Here is a 21,398-nt window from a genome sequence, read left to right on the forward strand (position 1 = left end):
GATATCCACCTACTACCTACACACACGTGTGCATGCCTGCACAGAAAGGCCACAGATCACTTCAGGAACATGGTCTTAAGACTGAGAAACAGAATAATCTGACGATGGGAGGTTTGTATTTGGCCAACTCAGAAATTTTAGGTCATACAACAGCCTCAAGTGAAACTAAAAAGGAATATAATGTTTGGCATTTCCATTGGCACATAAGCCATTCCAATTTTACCACAGGATGAAATATTTTGTCATTAAAAAAAAAAAAGATTTGAAGTCAGGTAACCCAGACAAATCCTAGTCCCTGCTCCTGGACACAAGCTCTGAGTCTACTTCCTCATGGGCAAAATGGAAGGCGGGGGAGGGGAGGACACAGTACCCACCCCACCGCAGCTGTAGAAAGGATCACTAGAATCATCCGGGTAATAGAACATTTACAGAAGTAAAGCCTAAGAAGGTATTTTACTGAACTGTAAACAAATATAACTTTTACAGAAGTTAAATAAGGTAACTTAGTTGGCCTTCTGAAATGTAAAGCATTTTGTAAAATCTTGGTTGAATTTTGAGCTCTACTGCAATCCTTCCAGTGCTAATATCCATAAAGACTGTTATCTGTAACATTTCACCTGCCTGCAGGTAATAATAATTTTTAAAAGGACTGGAGATGAAAGTTTGAGATAAGGGAGAATAACTTGAAAGGCTAAGTTTGCCACACAGCTCTTTGAGGGCAAAAACACAAAACACACCTTCTTGGGAGAAAGAACAGGACCTGCAATAAAATGAAACTCTGTTGTCAAGGACCAAGCTTGTCCCATTATTTGACCTTGTGACATGGCAAGAACAAAAGAGCAAGAGTCGTAAGTGTTCAAAAGCACCTAAGTCACCTAAGTTTTATTGTTTGTAACAGCATAATAAGTCTTATAAAAAAATGTATACAGGGTTAAACACTTTGCATCATTTTTTCACATGCTTTACCTTAAAATAGGATGGGGGGGGAATGGGAGTCTGCCCACATGTGGGTCATTTATTATGTCTAGAAACATCATTTTATTTATTTAATTTATTTACTTAAGATTTTGCTTATTTGACAGACAGAGATTACAAGTAAGCAGAGAAGCAGGCAGAGAGAGAGGAGGAAGCAGGCTCCCCGCCACGCAGAGAGTCTGATGCAGGGCTTGATCCCAGGACCCTGGGATCATGACCTGAGCCGAAGGCAGAGGCTTTAACCCACTCAGCCACCCAGGTGCCCCTAGAAACATCATCTGAAACAAAACTATATATTAGCACAATATTAGAACTACGCATTTCAACTTGGCCTTGTCTCCTGAACTGCCATGCATATAACAGAGTGTGTATTTGGGGGCAGGTGGGGAGAATTTGTGGGACGAAAATGAAATGATGCTATAGGCTAGTCTCAGCTTGCCAAACACCTCTCCAGGATGATCTGCGTGAACTCGAAATCAAAATCAGCATGTTCACACTGAATTCATCATCCTCTTAAAAAATCTTTTGCTGGGGTGTCTGGCTGGCCTAGTTGGTAGAGCATGTTATTCTTAATCTTGTGATGGGTTTAAGCCCCACATTGGGCACAGAGCACACTTTTACTTTTTGGTTAATATATTTCTATCCTCTGAGATGCTCGATTTAAAATTTATAACCACCTTTTAAAATCTTTCTCCCTACCCAAATCTCCAATGAAATCTGGTTGGCAGATGTCATATACTCTCTGTCTAGGGGCTACCTTCCATGTAACCCACCACCATGCAGGACAACCTTTATTCTCCTGCAGTCCCTCCTTGAGGTGCCATTCTTTCCCCCCCCCAGATAATTAGGATCACTGGAATCATCTAGGTAACAGAACATTTACAGAAGCAACAAGCTTCTGTAAATACAAGAATACAAGCAACTTCCTCCCTACCACAACTTCTCACAAACCCTCCTTTGCCATCTAGTTGATTTGCCCAAATCTCAGACTGACCACAGCATTTCTTTGCTTTAGAATCTACTGTGCAGAGAGAAGAATGTGCCCAATTGACCAAGGATTTTGAGCCCTGCACAGCACATCTCTTATCCACCACTGCAGCTCTATGTTCCACCTCTGCACACTCAAAGCTTTACGATGCTTGCTCGTTTCCATCTGAAGCATCCTTCCCTAGATCAACCTGCAGGAGTTCCACTCTTGTAAGGCTGCAACTACCACTTCTCTACCAAGACTGAGTGCTCACAGGCCTCTGTTCATAATCGCTTTTTCTTCTAAAGGAGACTTTGGATTTTTCACGGCACCTGACACAGTCCACGTAGCTTACTCTAATGTCTTATGAGCTCCTGAAAGTACAGACTGCTTTATTCATCTTTGTCTATGAGAGAGTATCTGGTACAATGTCTTGTACATTAACAGCCTTGAAGAGGATCCAGACAAGTTGAGTGGAAAATGATACACATATGTGTTTGGAAATTTCATGTTTTTAAATTTGCCCTGCATACAATCATTAATATTATGTAATAATTATTCATATCTATGATTACTCTATTAATTATTAAACCTGATAATGAGATAACCAAGTCAACAACAACCTACATTTCCTATCAGAGCTTCTAACAATGGAATAATACTCAGAAGAAGATAACTATCATAAATGGGCATAAAGGTACTTGAATTTCTGTCCAGAGGGGAAGTAGCTCAATAATTCTGTTATCATCACTACCAGTACTCAAAAACTAAAGACAAAATCAGACTTGCTACCATGCACTAACTCCTCCAGTAGATATTTTTTTTTAAATTATTTATTTATTTATTTGACAGACAGAGATGACAGGTAGGCAGAAAGGCAGGCAGAGAGAGAGGAAGGGAAGCAGGCTCCCCGCTGAGCAGAGAGCCCGATGCGGGGCTTGATCCCAGGACCCTGGGATCCATGACCTGAGCCGAAGGCAGAGGCTTTAACCCACTGAGCCACCCAGGCCCTCCAAATATATTCTGTATTTTATTTTATTTTTTTAAAAGATTTTATTTATTTGACACAGAGAGAGAGATCACAAGTAGGCAGAGAGGCAAGCAAAGAGAGAGGAAGGGAAGCAGGCTCCCCGCTGAGCAGAGAACCCAATGTGGGGCTCGATCCCAGGACCCTGAGATCATGACCTGAGCCGAAGGCAGAGACTTAATGCACTGAGCCACCCAGGCGCCCCCTCCAGTAGATATTTAATGCGGACCTGTTCATGCAAGGTGTTGAAACTGACCAGATCCCTAAATTCAAATGTGAGAAGAAAGATAAGAGTGCACACAGAGTACAATAGGACTTAAAACCTGGCAGGAACTACTCTCACCGTTATCAGAATCAGCATCAGCCACCTTTGGTTCCTCCCTCTTCTAATGCCCAAGATAGAGGGTGCCCACAGTCAAGCTCCTGCCCCACTTGTTCCTTGCCTACGTAAATGCAATTAGACAAGTTCTTCTAGTTGTTACGTGGTTCACAGGTAAAAATCCCCTTTAAGGGGATCTTCATTTCATTCCCTTTTGCAAAAATGTTTAATTCTCTCATTCAACTGTTATTTACTGAATGTCTACTATGTATCAGGCAATAAATTTAAAAGAAGCACAATAAGAATTGTTCTTGGCTTTCATTTAAAGTCTCCTAAGTTCAATTCTTTAGTCCAGCATTTGAGGGTCTCTATTTTCTGAAATGAACCAACTTCTCAGATGCCCCTTCCATCATTTGTTCCAGAAACAATGTACTCTTCAGTGCTCTTGGCCATTTCTAGCCATGGGATTTTCTTCATATGGACCTTTCTCTCCTAGAAAGCTCTTCTTCCATATTCCTTTATGTTCAAATCCTTTTCTTATTTCAATACTCAAATGAAAAGCTTCTTCCATAAACCATTCCACAAATGTTTATTTTTTAAAGTGATTTAATGAATGAATAACTTAACCTCTGTAGCTTTGCTACATAATACAATCTTTTTCCCCCCTAGGTAGCTCTCAAAAAGATAAAGATAAATTCCCTCATAAAATCTAGAACTTACAAATTTGGGCAGTAGGAAAAGTTGTCTATAACGGCTAATGGTTCCAGTTAAAAAACAAACCTTCTAAGAAGACTGAGGGAAATTAACCTTGAGAGCTGGGTCTCTGGAGTGTAGTTCAAACTGCTCATTTTAGGAAACTGTGAACTAAAAAGGTCAAGTGAAATTTCTACAATCACATGGCAAATTGGCAGAGCGAAGGCCCATTTAGTCTTACTACTGTACTGCAAGGATGTAATCTGCATCCCAGCTGAACTTAAACTAAAAGGAAAACTGTCTTCACTGCTTAAGGTAGTTCTCTTCCACCAGGGTTAAGACTGAAGAGGATTTTAAAAATTAAAAATTAAAAAAGAGGCCTGCTTCCTTTTAAAAATGAAAGAAGGCTCATGTCTGAGTTCAGCTTTAAGGAAAAAAGAAAAAAAGGCCAACAAAAACTTTGACCTGAAGCTAGTAAGTCCCTAAAGAATCCTAAGGATCCTAGTTTAAGAATCTGAACATTATGGGTCAGCACGTTAGCCATCCAAAACAACAACAACAACAACAAAACTAACTTATTTCTGGCTGCTATGATGTCACCAATACTTGAAACTTAATATGTGAACACAGAAATTTGCACATCTAAATCATAACACAAGGCAGACAACCAATTTACATGGAAAAAGACTTTTTTTAAAAAGATTTTTAAAAAATCTATCCATTTATATGAGGGAGGGAGAGAAAACAAGGAGGGGGAGCAGCAGAGGGACAGGGAGAGGCAGGCTCCACACTGAGCAGGGAGCCTAACATGGGGCTTGATCCTAGGATCCAGGGATCATGACCTGAGCCAAAGGCAGATGCTCAACCAACTGAGCCGCCAGGTGCTCCTACATGGAAAAAGACTTACTCAGCTGCCGGCACTCCTTTCTAGGCAGCTATTCACATGAACATTAACTTTTTAAGAGAAACAGTCTAGAAGAACACAGCATAAAGTTTAAAGAGTGATAATCTGGCATCCTCCAATCTAAATGTGAGTGTCAATAAAAATTTAACTTCAGAGGTAGGTTTTGCACCCAATTTTCTATTCTCTAGGAGTGTGTGATGGTGAATTTTATGTGTTAATTTGGCTGGCCCAGGGTACCCGGATATTTGGTCAATCATTATTCTAGATGGTTCTGTGAAGGGATTTCTGGGATGAAATCAACATTTACGTCAGTGGACTTGTGGGTCCAATTAACTGAAGGCCCTAAGAGAGGGAAAACTGACCTCCCCAAGCAGGAAGGAATTCTGTCAGCAGACTGGAGCTGCAATTCTTCCTGCGCCTCCAGACCGCTGCTACCCTACAGATTTTGGATTTGCTTCTGCATAATCACGTGAGCCAATTCCTTAAATTAGATCTATCCCCCTCTCCCTTTCTGTCACATAGCTCCCCTCCTACTGGATCTGTTGATCTGGAGACCCCAACACAGGGTTACTGACAGTAGCTACTCATGAAAAATGCCGTCAGGAGCCTGTGTTCTTGCATCAGTACCTATGCTGGCTGCTTTGTCCGTAGCACAACACCCCCAGTAAGTTGTTGTTGTTGTTTTTTAAGATTTTATTTATTTATTTGACAGACAGAGATCACAGGTAGGCAGAGAGGCAGCCAGAGAGAGAGGAAGGGAAGCAGGCTCCCCGCTGAGCAGAGAGCCAGATTCGGGGCTCGATCCCAAGACCCTGGGATCATGACCTGAGCCGAAAGCAGAGGCTTTAACCCACTGAGCCACTCAGGTGCCCCCACCCCCAGTAAGTTTTGTGGTAAGGCCTAAAACCACATTGTTCTAGGGGGCGACAGGGATGCGTTAAATGTGGGTTCTTAGAAAAAAGAGATTAGTGTCCCCTGCCTTCCCCATTGCCTACATCCATCTCAGCGGATGCTCCATCTCAAAGAGCTCCTTGAAAAATGGCAGGAATCTAACTTAACAATGTTTCCCAGAGTTTCTTTTCTGTTTGGATTTAGTGAAGCTTTTAAAGTCTGCCTTGGTGGGTATGTAAGAATTCTCTATAGAACTCAAGTCCAGCCACCCTGGTGGGGATGTGAGAATTCTCTACAGAACTCGAGTCCCGCGGCAGGTGGCTGGCTTCCGCGGGGCTTGAAAACCACTGCTTATTGCCTTTAGCTCTACCACAGTACCACTTTGCTCACCTCGTACCTGGCCTACATGCCTTCCGTTCCCACCACAATGAACCAATTCACAAGCATTAACTGAGTGAGGACAACTGCACTGAACCCCACGCAGAGACGCACGAAAATAAAAATCTAAGTTCATCTTCCCAGCATTTCCTTCTTAGTTTACCATCACATTGTTTTCTTCTTCCAAAAAAAAAAAAAAAAAAAAGAAAGAAAGAAAGAAAGAAAAGAAAAAAAAGACATAAGAATAAAAAAATAAGAGTGCCACCAGGCAGGAATACCTACAAAAGAAACTGGGGAAGGGAGGGAAAAAAATGGATTAAGAGAGGTGGAAGATAAAATTATTGATCTGCCTAAAAGCCAAGGGTTCGTGGGTCCTGCTGAATAAACAATTAGGTTGAGAGGGGCTCCACAGAACCCCATCTCAAGCTAGTTTCAGGGACAGATACTCTGAATGTTAGGCATAACGTTATGCATATAGGAGCTACATTCTTTAAACTCCACATTTTCTTAAGTCAGATTTATTAGTATTATACAGTCCTTTTAGACCAGGAGTTTCAAACTCACACGTTAGTGTGGGCCAAGCAGGTGATCAAAGTCAGGAGAACGGGTTGGGTGTAATCCACAGGGACTAGTGGTAACCGTGGGAAAGGGAGACTGTGGGCCGGGCCCTCGAAGGGGGGTCAGACAAGCTGACTGCTGCCCAGTGGGAATGTGGACCCACTATTGCCAGATCTTGATTTTAGAGAAGACAAATACATAATCTCCCAAAATTTAAATGTTGGCAACAGATTTAAAAACTGACAAATTTAAAAACCTTTAAAACATCCTCTGGAGCCAAGATAAACGCATCTGTAGACCAGATCTAGTCCCCGAGCATAATTCTGTGCTTGTGTGTCTGTGCACTCATCGTGGGAGAGCCCAGTCTCTCGTGCACCCTCGTCAGCGACCCAACACAAGGGGAGCTGCTCATTAAATACGTAAATTTACCACTGAATACACCTCTGAAAATGAGTCTGTCTTAGATTAAGTCTTAATCTAATTTTTTTTCCCTTGTAGAAGAGGTTAATTCTTCAGATCATTCCTTCAGCAAACATTGACAAAGCACCTGATCTCCATGCACAGGCTTGTACAAAGTTATTAACTAGTAGGACTCCTGAGTAGGAAAGAGTTGAGTGGTCTGAGAAGGAAACTATCAAAATCATCTGAAAAATCAATTTTCTGCCGTTCTGCGGGTTCTCTCTGTTGTCGTCAGAGTATAAATCTTCAGAATCTCTGAGAGGACACTTTAAAGCCCTTCTATCTTCAGAACTGGGCATTTTATTACAATATGCATTATCATGCCTTTGTGAGACAAATAAATGCATTATAAATCAGTAACAATGAAATTCTAGGCTTGAAACTCAGTATTAGCCATGGGTTAAAATTCATTGTAAAAATATTGTCCTAGTACTAAGTCATCCTTGATGCCATTGGAGAAGAAGCCAGGTCAAGAGGCCACAGGCAGCCACTGAAAATGTTAGTGACCAACAGATTAAAGGACACGGGGCCAGTGCTAGGTGTCAACACGTGTTTGCAGAGCCCAGATGTTTAAGAATGGACAAGATCCAGATCAAAGGCTGGAGGTCCCTTATCTCAAGTTAATTGCTTTTATTTCTTACAATGACAGTATTAATACATTTGCATGGGGCCAGATACATGCCATGGGTGCCAAGAGTCTGCTTTATAGAACCATAAAATTTCACAATCTGGAAAGACTTTAGCAATGTTCTTGAGTCCATTTTTTAAGAACGTTCATCATTACCCTATCTATCACTTTCAAGATTTTGGTCACATTTACTTAATATTTTCATTTAAAGGAGTTTACTTTTTAGGCATATTTATCTTAAACTTTGTTATCGCAGTAAGAGAAGATAGTGTATCTCTGGACCTAAAGGATAATATCCATACTTATCAAATAAAGACGTTACAACCTAAAAACATCTCCCTACAGTGACCCTGTGAGGCATGTATTACCCTTATTCTCAGCTCACTGAGGAGATCGAGGCTCAGAATTAAGTGACTCCCCAGGATCAACTTATGAATGAAAGAGGCTAGATTCAAAACCAAATCTGCCTACTGTTTAAAAAAAAAAAAAAAAAAAGTTCTTACTTATGTCCTCAAATTGGTTCCCAAGACTGGGAGTTCTTTTTTGCACAACTCCAATGTGAACTCACTTAGATTCAAAGTGTAGACATTTCTGGAGGGAATGGAATATATATACTGAAAATGTGTTGAGTAAGACACCAAAACAGAAAGTGTTGAGAAAACCATATGTTACATGAAGGACTGGAATAAAGGCAGCAAAAGAGGGGCACCTGGGTGGCTCAGTTAAAGCCTCTGCCTTCGGCTCAGGTCATGATCCCAGGGTCCTGGGATCGAGCCCCACATCGGGAATCTCTGCTCAGCAGGGAGCCTGCTTCCTCCTCTCTCTCAGCCTGCCTCTCTGCCTACTTGAGATCTCTGTCAAATAAAGAAATAAAAATCTTAAAAAAAAAAAAAAGGCAGTGAAGGATTCCCATCCTGGCTCACCCCAAAAACCTACTATTAACTCCTTCCACTTTTGAATCTTCATAAAGAAGGTGAGAGAGAGGGGGCACTTGCGTGGATCAGTCGGTTAAATATCTGGCTTCAGCTCGGGTGATGATCCCAGGGTCCTGGGATCCAGCCGTGCACTGGGCTCCTTGCTCAGTGGGGAGTCTGCTTCTCCCTCTCCCTGCTGCTCCCCCTGCTTGTGCTCTCTCTCTCTCTCTCATAAACAAAATCTTAAAAAAAAAAAAAAAAGTGAGAGAGAGTCTCATAATTTCAGAAGGTGTGTTCAGCCAACTGCTAGAAAAGCATCAGCTCAGAGTTACTCCAAAAACTCCTTAACATGTGTCGCTGGGTAAGTAATTTAGAACTAGGAAGACTCTTAGAGAAGGGCAGTCATCCCTGCTGTGAACCGTTTTTATCAGTTATCTCTTTAGTATGCCACCAGAGGGAACCTGTTCTTTATTTATTTATAGATCTTCTGATTACCCAGCTTCATTGTCTCAACTAACCTGGTTTTACGACCTTCACCCCAAACGGAGGTTGGTTCTGTCAGTGAGTCCTAGTGAGGAGATAAGATGGCGCCGCGTCTCTCCAAGAGTCCCCATGCAATGTCTGATACTGACCTCGGAAGGAGGGAAGGGCCTCCTGTGACCTGCTTACTCAGCATGGATCCTCCTGGTGGGGACAGAAGCCCTGCAGATGGTCAACTGAACTAAGTGAGAAATTCCTGAAGGCCAGACACTACACTTTTTGTTTTACTGTATTCACCAAAAGGTAGACCACTGAATTTTGCCAAACATCTGCATGGCCTGGATCTCAGACCTCAACCCTTATCTCAGCATATTCAAAATGGAATCATGGTCTTTACCCCCAAAAACATTTTCATGTAAGTCCTCTCAAACTTCTAAGGTGTGCATGTATGTACGTATACCTGGCCATTTTCCCAAGTCAGCACTCTTTTACCTTCTCCTGGCTGCATCTTACCCTCTCTCGTGTCTGTGGATGGGATAACAATCTCCTTGACTAATCTCCTATTATCAGAATTTAAGGTACTAACAATATTTTCTATTCTAAACAGCACTCCCATGACTGTCCTTACAAACTCCTCTTTATAAAAACATGCCTTATCATTTTCTCATGATATTCCCCCAAATGAGCGGATCCAGGAACATGCATACTTCCAAAGTTCACAGACTCTTTTGTGATCCATCCGCCACCTGGTACCTTTCTCTGCTTTCCGGAACCACAGTATCTCTCTGTGTCACATTCTGCACTATTAATTATGTTCAGTATTTGCCCTCCACCCCCAAAGTTTTAATTTGTTGAGAGCAGACATCCCCTTACTCAATCCAGATTTTGACAAGGAGTAATTAAATACCAACGCTGGGTGCTGGGGTAGAAATGGATGAGGTGTAATCCCTGCCCAGAACAGCAGGGGAGGCAGAGTCACCACCAACAACCCAGGATACATTAAGTTCCACACTGTAATAGAGGTGTCTGAAACTTAACTATGGGAACAGAGATGAGGGAGGAAGTGAATCCCTCGGGGCAAAGGGAAATAAGGAGGCTGGGCGCCCCGGGGCGGGGGGGGGGGGGGGGGGGGTGATTAGGAAGCTATGGAGAGAGGCAAATTGTTGAGCTATTTCTTGAAATATTAATAGAAGTTCACAAGGTGGACCAGTAATGGGATGAAGATATACAGGACAGATTTCCAAGTAGAGACCAGTCAATTTAAGCTTGTTGTTTCGACTAGAGCAACAGTTCCACTTAGGAATGTAAGAAAACCTCCATCTTTTGAGGCAGGGTTTTTCACCCTCTGCCTACTGACATTGTGAACCAGGTAATTTTTTCTTTCTTTTCTTTTTCTTTTTTTTTTACGATTTTGTTTATTTATTTGACAGAAAGACAGACAGACAGACAGACAGACACATCACGAGAGAGAGAGAGAGAGAGAGAGAGAGAGAGAGAGGGAACATAAGCACAGGGAGTGGGAGAGGGAGAAGCAGGCTTCCCGCAGAGCAGGAAGCCCGATGCGGGGCTCAATCCCAGGACCCTGGGATCATGATCCAAACCAAAGGCAGATGCTTAACGACTGAGCCACCCAGGTACCCCGGGGTAATTCTTTCTTTGGGGGAAGGGGGGATTATCTTGTGCATTCTGGGATGTGGAACAGAATCACTGCCCTCTCCTCACTAGATATCAGTAACAACTATTCCCCACCTTCCAACTGTGACAACTGAAAATGTTTCTAGACATTGCCAAATGTCCAAGAGCATAGGGGGATAAGGCGAGGGGTGGAAATCACCCCCAGCCAAGAACCACTGTTTTAAGCATAATTCTAGCTTTAAGAATTTCTCTCTTACTATATACTAGCTCTTCTCTGTTTTAAAAACGATGTTTTCTTTGGTTCAAAACCCAATAGGGCCCTCATTCTCTTTTTAGATAAGAGATTAAGTTGTCAAAAATATTCAATTTACTGATGCCCAAACTACAAAAAAAGGACATCTTCTCTGATTAAACCTAATAGAAAATGAGATGTTCACTATGATATGGAAGTGTAATTTTTTTAAAAGATTTAATTTATTTATTTGACAGGCAGAGATCACAAGTAGGCAGAGAGGCAGGCAGAGAGAGAGGAGGAAGCAGGCTCCCTGCTGAACAGAGAGCCCGATGTGGGTCTCCATCCCAGGACCCCCTGGGACCACGACCTGAGCCGAAGGCAGAGGCTTAACCCACTGAGCCACCCAGGCGCCCCTGGAAGTGTATATTTTATATACACACGCATATATATTGGGGTTGAGATTTGCTCAGAAAATTACAAAGTGTTTTTCACTTTTGGTCTCACAGGATGCTCAGGACACTGTAAGGTATTCATCATTCCTATTCTAGAGATGAAGACAGAGTGGCTGAGACATCAAATATCCAAGACCATCTGAGTGTTAGGGAGGACTGCTATCCAGACAGGCTCATGCTACATTGTATACATTTTCCCACTTAATTTAGTAAACAACTAGTAGGAGCTTCTTTAGGCTGCAGACAGAGTAAGCCAGAGAAAAAGGCTCATCTTAAAGTCACATAGAGAAGAAAAACGACTTAAGGATGCCCTGCTATCTACATAGCCCACCAAGAAACTAAAGTAGGAAAAAAATGCTTCTAGAAGCAAAACATTTACCCACCAAAACTATGTTGTATCTATCCCTTGCATGACTTTAAGAGCACCTGATGTGCAAAAAGGGGAGTAATACATACTAATTATAACATTTACACTCAGTTTTTAAAGTATGCTAGCAGCTTTTAGTCACTCGCAATAGCCCTAGAAAATTGGTCTAATAAAGATTATTATCTACCGACAGAAAACTGCACATAATTGATTAATTAAGGCCACACAGCTAGTTAGAGATTAAGTAAAAATTAAGTTCTTTGTACCTTTGTAAGTGTTCTTTCCACTACAATTTCCAGCATCATATGACCCTACACCCCTCCAGACATAACTATCACCAGGCTAATAAATAAAAATATCCTTAACTGTACATATACTAATTCTGTTGCAATATCATCTGAAGCCGTATCTCCCAATAGTGTAGATGTTATCTTTAAAACTACCAAAGTATAAAGTGGGAATTTTTGCTACTCTTTTCAAAGACAAAAAGCACTCCCTTAAATTAGGCAAAGTGCCAGAATCAGTGAGACTATTTTATTCAAGATCCACTAGCTGACACCTGACAAAATGTCTGCAATTTTCTTAGCTTAATTCAACTTTATACTCAGCTAACATTTGATACTTCCGAACCTGAATTCCAACATGACAAAAAGGTGAGCAGGGAGGGCCTAGGAATTTCTGGGACATAGAATGTGGAGTCTCACTTCTTCAAAAATTGTCTATGTAAAGACAAAGGGCTTATTTAAGATAGAAATACTATACACTTTGCAACAGACAAGCACAGGCATTTGAGTATGAATGGAAAGCAATTCAATTACTGGTTTCAACAACATAAAAATATTTGTAAAGTCTTACTCCATCATGGAAGGTGGGATAGTACAGCAGTCTTGAATTGCAGTTAGAGGAGAGGTCAGGTGAGCCGTATAGGAAGCTTCTACAACTTGCTTATTCCGGTTGACCACATCCAAGTAACGGTTGAACTTCTCTCGGATTTTTTTGGCTAGCTGTGAGACAAAGAGTAAGCAAAATAAGTCAAAAGCCCACCACAATAACCCAGCATATTTTTCCTAATAAGCTCATTAGTTTGTATGACAGGCTGCATGTATTACATGCATGTTTTACTTCAGGTAAAACCAACAACATACACCCAAGTGGGTAAATTGAGATAAAACATCCAGGTCTCATTCTTCCGTGCAAATTGATATTAAAACTGCAGTGTCCAGAAACCCCAGAGGGATAGTCAGATGACAATAAAACTCTACCTGTGGTCTTAAAATGGCTAAAGACACATGAAGACCTTCTCATGGTATGAACTCACGAAGAACAATACTGATCCATAAAATGCCTCACTAGGTAAAGGAAAACAAAGTCTACCGATACTATTGTCAGCATAACCACAGTAACACTTACACAGCAACAAGAGTGATTGTAAGAAAACAACCCACGATTCATGGTTCTGGAGTTACACAGATTTTTCAAGAGAAAAATACATGAAGAAGGGAAAGAGCGTAGAGCATGTTCTGCCACACAACTCCAGGGGGCACCATTCACAGTCCTCCATGCAAATGACAACTCCCTGGAGTTGCACAACATAGACATCCACATAAAACAAAATATACCATTAAAAATACACTCATGTTTGGTCTGTTCCACCTTTAAGATGGACAAATGTCTTCTGTAACTGCTGCGAACAGAACACTTCATCATAATTTAATGTGGGAATAACAAAAGCAAACGGGTAAGCATACTGCTTTTTCTTCAATTGTTGTCATCAAATATCACGGCTTAATTACAGATCTCCTAGGAAAACAGTGTTGTTTTTCTTCCCCTTCAACAAAATGTTACCCAAATGAAATGACTGATAGAATTATAGCTAATTGGTTTTGTAGAGCTATTCATTATCAGCACACTAGAGGAGAACTAATCATCTCCTTTGGGTCATGCAACGCACACGGTCCAACAGCTCACAGGCTGAGGACAGAGAGCCAAAGCAGGGTATCTCCATTTTTCCAAGCCAATTCCAAAATCGGATTTTGTTCCACTGATGTCTGAGAGTTTTCAGAGTTTCACTTAAATAACGGAGATTCTCAGCCTTGCTAAACAGTGCACAAACTATAGTTTCGAAAAATTTCTGGTTGTAACAAGTATATCAGAGTGACATTTCATATGATAAAGTGTTGTCCAAATTTGTTTTAGCATTTTCAGAGGAGGAATTCTGTGTCCTTCATTTTTTTCTTTCAAGATTTTATTTATTTATTTATTTGAGAGAGAGAGCGAGAGAGCACAAGCGCACAGAGGGAGAGTGAAAAGGAGAAGCAGACTCCCCGCTGAGCAGGGAGCCCACTATGGGACTCAATCCCAGCACCCTGGGATCATGACCGGAGCAGAAGGCAGATGCCTAAGTGACTGAGCCACCCGGGCGCCCAATTCTTACATTTTTAAATGTCTTTTTTAAAAAAAGGACTTTGTGATAACTATGGGAAATTCACCTTTCAGTGCTCATAAAGTTTTAATGAAACAGTCATTTGTTTATCTGTTTATGGCTGCTTTCATGTCAGTGTGAGAGTTAAGTAGTTGCAACAGAGGCGATACGGCTTGCTTCACTATAAGTTAGAAGTCAGAAGCCCCGACGTGTCCCAAAATAGAGCCACAGTCCCAGTAGTTTTTATAAATTTGCTGCACTCCCCCCCCCCCCACACACACACACTGCCCCTGACAAGTGGGCTGTATGTTCCTTCTCCACACACACTCCTTGAATCTGGGTAGGGTTTTGATGGCTTCCACCAGTCAAGTACAGAGAAACTGACACTATAAGTTCTGAGGCCGGGTCATAAAGGGCCATGCCATTTCCACAGGTCTCTCTCTCTTGGAATGCTCTCAGCCACCACACGAACGAAGTCCAAGACACATGGAAAAGCCACAGTTAAGTGCTTGGCTGACAACTCCAGCTGCTCAAACCTTCAAGTCATCTCAGCCCAGATTCTGAATAGGAGTCAAGAAGCCTCCAGTAAGTCCCGGTGATGAAGCCCTAGACAGCATAGAATGGAGATAAGCCATCCTTGCTGTGCCGGACCTGAGCTCCTGACCCACAGAATCTGCAAGCATGAAGAAACTGCTGGTTATGCCACCGAGTTTGGGGTGCTTTCTTGAGCAGCAGTAAGTAACTCGATAGGCTGACAGGTTGAATTCTGTCCCTAGGCAAACATACTGAAGCTAGGCTATCCAAGCCGCTCGCATCCAGGTACTACCATTTACATCATCAGAATTACCAAGACTGGAGCCTGTGGACCAGAAACCTGTCCAAAGAACTGCAGGGTTCGTCAGAAAATTATAATATCTACTGTACAGAGGTACTTACCACACACTACACACATGTTGAAAAATATGATAAATCACACAATCTGAGGAAACTCCCTTAATATAATCAGCCAAGGCACAGAGCCAGGGCACAAAGCCCCCCACTCCTGGGCTGGGCAGGGAACTAAGGCTTTCCCTGGAGGGGGATGGGGGTGAGATGAGGGGAGGGGAGGAGAAGGGGAGAGGAACTGCCACAAGTAGTGCGGGCAGGAGCAAGTTGGCAATGTCTGCCTTCAGCCTCCTGGTTAAGATGGGCCTTGAGCTGCATTTTTCATCAGTGGAGGCAGGGACCTACGCGCAGAACCCAGACACATACAACCATTAACAGAAGACCTCAAATGCCAGCTCCTTCCACTTTGGATTCACACCTCTCAGTCAGAAACTCCTGTCTTTCACGTAGTGATACCCCATCTTGCCTTATTAAAAAAGAGACTAGCCAACCTGGGTGGCTCACTTGGCTAAGGTCTGCCTTCGGCTCAGGTCATGATCTCCAGGTCCTGGGATTGAGCCCCGTATCAGGCTCCCTGTTCAGTGGGGAGCCTGCTGCTCCCTCTGCCTGCTGCTCCCCTTGCCTGTGCTTACTCTAACAAATAATAAAAATTTTAAAATCTTTAAAAAAAAAGTAGCCAACATTTGTTAAGTGCTAGCTATGTGCAGGACACCCTTCTGAGCACTTCATAAGCACATACAAAATTAAGCTTTCAAAGAACTCTGTCAGGTACACATGTCCATCCCCCCCCCCCCAGAAGCAGACACTAAACATTCAATAATTTGCTCAAAGTTACAAAGCTAGTAAGTAGTAGAGCTGGCCCTCAAACCCAGTAGTATTCCAACTTCAGAGACTTGGCTTCGACCTCTGAGCAACACAGTTTCTCTCCATAATACACACGGACCAATAATCCCCTCCTCCCATTTCCTTTCAAACCCATTTTAACAAATGCTGTGAAATTCTTGGCAGAGTACCATAAGCCACACACGGTCTCATTACTTTATAATTAAAAATTAGACTTCTGAAAACACATTTAGAATTGTACATAGTTCCTATGAAAATCAAGCCTTTGAGGAGGTTTAGAACTGAATTCTACCACTGATTAAAAAAAAAAAAAGGATGGGGCCAAAGGTGAAATGATGTATTCTCCCAAAATAATACCTGCTATTCCTGGACTACTGTGGTATAAGATACATCAAACCAACCTAAATTGTTCCAATTACTCCAGGGTGTTTAACTTTTTCATAACCTGGGAAGAAAGCATCATGGATGTACTACTATTCCTCTCCTTTCAGAAGTGACTTACATAATTCAGTATTTTCCTCAAAATTTTCATTCAATTAATTCATCTGCCCTTATAGAGTAGTAAGATGCAATGATATTCCCATTTAACAAGTGAAGAAACTGAGGCATATGGGGCTTAAGGGTCTCTTGACTCCCACATAGGGCTCTGGCCTCCCTTGATCCCACTGCCCGAGATGACCTCCCTGCGCCCTCTGACAAGGAATGGGAGAGTGACTCACTATGGAAATGTCAACTCCCACTCCACGGCAGGGTATTTTTTTTTCTCTCTAAAAGCAAGCTCTTTTAGCATGCCAACCAAATCCAGGTTGCTCGGCGGGCATAACAGAATCTATTAGAGTAAAGATAGCCCACAGAGAGATTAAGTCCTGAATGTATCCGTTCAACTGATGAGGACCGGCTACCAACACAGAACCTTCCAAGAGGCCGGACGGATTCTGGGTCTGTATCCTGCCATGATCCCTGCAGACAGGAGAAAACAAAGGACATTCTTAACAAAAGCTACAGGTGGACCCACAATCCTCCTCAGTGTAATTAAAAACATTTTTCTTTCCACAGCTCAGCTTTCATCTTTTATCCTTCTTTATCCTCTCCCCTTCATCCCCTAAAGGGTTCCTGAATGCTGATGAGACCACGGGACTAAAACCATCTTGTCATCTTTTGGGTCAATTCTTCTGGCTAGCCAACATCCAGCCATGGGTCAAATGATCAGTAGGTAGCATGCCGGTCCCCATGGGAACGGATTCTAATTTGTCATCATCTCCAGTGACAACGTTTCATCACAACATCAATGAATTTCTTTCTTGCTGAATTTCACTTCCCTTAATTTTCCCATAGACATTTCTGTCATTTGCATACTTCCCCAGAGCCCCCCTTTTTAAAGCTCTTTTTACCTTAGCTTTATACTTCTAAAGATTGGGGGGTGGGGTAGGGCTGGGGTAGGCACACAGAAGAAGGTGAAAGATAACAAAAATGCAAAGGCACAGGACACACTTTATTTATGTCTCTTTCCTAAAACTCCGGAAGGAGTTTCGAATGTTAGGGAAAGCTTTATTTAAAATGCATAACAATGAAGCTGACAGGCACAGACAGGAAAGGTACCCTAGGGGACTGAAGATTCATAGCAAAATTCCTATTGAATGTCGAAGAGTTTAACATTTGACATTCAAAAACCTTTGTGCCGTGATAAGAATTTAATAGCTGATCCCCTCTTCCTCCCATCCCAGCCTTATTACTCAAGAATTATTTTCCCCCAGCAGTTTCAGGACTGAGTTATTTAAATGTGACACAAATAATTTTAAGAATAGGCAAGCACAAACATTTACCATCACTGAACCTCACGCGACGGCATTCCAAAGTTCAAGCAGAACACATTCTCATTGTTTCATGTTGCACACCATCAACGGGATATATAAAATGCTGTACACTCACTATCTATTAGTAATTAGTAATTAATTATTAACAGTTGTAATATTCTAAACAGCTCTCTCAGTGACCAGCTAGGAAATTGGGCAAGTTGACTTCCCTTAGTCTCCGTTTCCTCGTAAGTAAAATGGGAAGACCATCCCTCTTCAAGGGCTTATTGTGATGTTCAAATAGCGAACATATAAAGCCCAAAAGTACAAGGAATTATTCTTACTGTTCTAGCACAGTATCCACACCAGGAAATGCACATGATGGTGATGGGAAAATAGGGTGGGCGTCTAAGTTTTCCACTACTCAAGCTCTAAGTAAAACGAGAGGGGCTACCTGAACACTGGCCATTTTATTACTTTAACTCATCCTCATGCTTAATCTCTGTAGGAAACCTGGCACAGGGTTGGCAGGGGAGGGAGGGAACTTTTTTTCTTTTTATTCTTCATTTTCCCCCTTAGATTAAGAACAAAATGGCACAAAGGGCTTAGGCTTTGGAGTCAAATAAATTTGAGTTAAATCCAGCTCTGTCATTTACTACCTAAAGGGAACTAGGCAAATTATTTCTCTAAGCCTCAACTTAATTACCCCTACGCTGGGAATAACAACAGGTGTTTCATGCTGTTGTTTGAGAGCTAAAGGGGAGAAGGTCCAGGACATAGTCAGCAGAGTGACACTGTAAGTGCCAAAAAATGGGGCTGATCGTGGCTTTACTGCTGCTGTTACTATTACTGTGGTTGTTATTGTTTTGGGGACTTTACATACTGACAAGGGCACTTGGAATGGAGAAATCTGAACATATTCTCGGCAACTGGAGAGGAGTCGGGCTGGAGGCGTGAACACGGGGCCAGGCCCTGCCAGAGCCGACCGTGCCTCTTTGAAAGCCCCGTGTCCTGTAGGTTATGTAGTTACAGTCTGAGATAACTCAGAATTCGTCTGGGATCTTCTCTCTCTGAACTTCAGGATCTAACGCGGACTTTATTCTTGTCTTTTGCCATTTTCAAGGCATTTTCACGGGACTCATGGCAACGCCTGCCTTCCAACAGCCCTGGGAGCTGGGCAGAGCAGGTCTTCCCTGTCCTGTCCCAACAGTCAAGAAATCTAGGCTCAGGGGTGTGCCCACAGTCAAGCCAAGTGAGTGTAGGAAGTGGAGGCCATTTCTTCTAATCCCATCTTCTCTGTGCTACAAACTCCAAAATCAGGGTGGGGTGGTGGGGGAGGGGGAGACAGACAGGACACCTCTCCCCGATCCAACTATGCTCCACTCATTCTTTCAGGCCCAGCCCCATTTCTGCCTCTCTGAATCCTCCTCAGACCCTTCTTTTCCAAAATCACCTTGATCTCGCCACTGGACCCCTCCTATCCCGGTTCATATTGTCCATTTTTCCTATTTAAGGATCCCGTTTTCCCCGACAAATCAGCAGCATAACAATCATCATTTATCGATTGCTGGCCATGTGCTGGGCACTTTGAAAGTGCAATTATAACGTCAGGCCTTTTAAGTCCCCCAACAGCTCTCAGTAATTGCTGTATGCTACTTTTAATAGATGGTTCTGATAAATTTGCCCAAGGTCACACCACAAATAATTAGATCAAACCCATGTTCTTGAACACTATACTATGCATTCTTGTTTAACGTAGTGCCTAGCATCTAAAAAAGAACTTAAAAGCGGTCACTGTGGTATACATTTGCCCTCAGACACCGTTATTTGCAATACTGGAAAAATGTGCTTCTGGATCTAGGACAGGGCAGACAACCTAGGACTACTGCTCCTATCTGGTTCAAGCCGATCAAACTCTGGGCCTGTCTAGTTTCCTATCTTGACCTGCCTCCTGGATAGTATCAGCAGCTCTGGAGTAAGTCTTGCCCAGAAACACAACACCAGTCCGAGAAGGGATCCTCATGACCCATGGCCACAGCTGGGAGGGGCTGCTCATGGACCACTAGAGTCTGGGCTTCACGTTGTCATTCAGAGCAGAGCCCGGGCATGGCAGCCGGCGAGGCTACAGCACGAGACAGATGAAGACGTACAGATGGAACAGGGCCAGTCTGATTTTCCAATGGCCCAGAGGCTTCAGGGTTGTCTGACGGATGTGTGGGAATAGCACATCCAGTGGAGAAGCGGGGCAGCCGCTGACAGACAAACTGCAGGTGGACCAGGAAGATTGATGGGCAAGGCTGTGGGGGCTCCAGGGTCACATACCCTGCTCCTACGAGAGGTAGGGCCCCAGGGGCCGAGCCGGGGAGGAGTGCAATGGAAAAAACAGAAGGCAAGTGCTGACATGCCAGAGAACCAGAGGAGGCTGAGCTCTGGGAAACCATAGAGCACAGCCGCTTCTCTCTAAGCAAAATGCAGGTTTGCTTTTAAGGTCATAACGGAGTTTGCTTTGGGCAGCAGTCTGTGTTAGGTATTTCAGGAGAGTCATGGAAACACACACCCAAGCCTCCTGAAAGCCAAGGTTATCAACTTAAGGGCTCAATAGGCTCTTGCCCTATTTTTCACCCCACTCCCCGCTTAACAACCAGATCATAACAAAAGAAACAATGGGAAGGGCAGGCTTCAACCCACTTCTTCTCACTTCATTCTGTAATAGGAGCCCCTGAGCGGAGGTTTCTTTAAACCAAAATAAGCAAGTCCTCTGGCCTTCAAAGTTTACAGCCTGTTCCTTGAGGAGGAACAAGTTCAGCGTAGTCTTGACCTTAGGAAGAATCGAGAGGCTGGGAAATGAGGGTTGGGGGGAGAAGGAGTCACAGCATAGAGATCAACCTCTCTCTACTCTTTAATTCACAACTTCTAGAGATAAGTTTCCACAGAATATTAATCGGGGAGGAGAAGGGGAGACATATCTTGGGTTTGTGAATTTAGGAATTCTCTGGTGATCTATGAAGGACACAATCATGGAAAAGGAAAGAAAACTCGGGCCCTTTACTCTTAGTTTGCAAAGCCCATATTTAGAGTACAAATATCTGTGCATAACTTAACACCAGGTGTAACTTTAGAAGCATTCCAAGTAACGGGAAGCCAGGGCCACTAGAGAAACTGGGGATCAGCTGGGAGGGCTCTGAGACCCTGCAACTGTCCCCACAACCAATGCAAACAGTAGCTCATCTCCATCCAACGCTGCAACCTGGGCCAGAGCCTGGCACACTGCAAGGACTCAGGAAGTCTCTCCTGTATAAATGAAAGTCAAAACCTGAGCTAACCTCCGGTTACAGGCCAACTGACCAGTGTTTTAGGGTTTCTTCACAGCCCCTTTGAGAGCAGATCGATCAACCACTTGTTAGCAAGTGTCCATTAGTTCAGCAATCAAGTGGAAAGAGGATACTGGCGAGGAAACAAAAATCTTCTACTAGACACTTCCTTACCCTTGATCTGGCAAGAACTTCGTCCATTTCTTGGGAAGACGATCTTGAGACATCAGGGGGGGAAAAATGTCTCCATTTCCCCTTTTTG

The 21,398-nt window shown here is 42.9% G+C and overlaps 1 protein-coding gene across 1 annotated transcript in view; it reads right to left on the reverse strand.

The window, feature by feature from the left end:
- The window catches only part of CACHD1 (cache domain containing 1), a 208,235-nt gene that overhangs the window by 87,556 nt on the left and 99,281 nt on the right, over positions 1-21,398 (reverse strand). The window contains exon 3 of the mRNA XM_046019830.1: positions 12,738-12,886. Coding sequence (XP_045875786.1) covers positions 12,738-12,886 — 149 coding nt within the window. The remainder of the gene's footprint in view (positions 1-12,737; positions 12,887-21,398) is intronic.

The sequence above is a fragment of the Meles meles genome, chromosome 1, assembly GCF_922984935.1.
Source record: "Meles meles chromosome 1, mMelMel3.1 paternal haplotype, whole genome shotgun sequence".
In the NCBI taxonomy this organism is placed as follows: Eukaryota; Metazoa; Chordata; class Mammalia; order Carnivora; family Mustelidae; genus Meles; species Meles meles.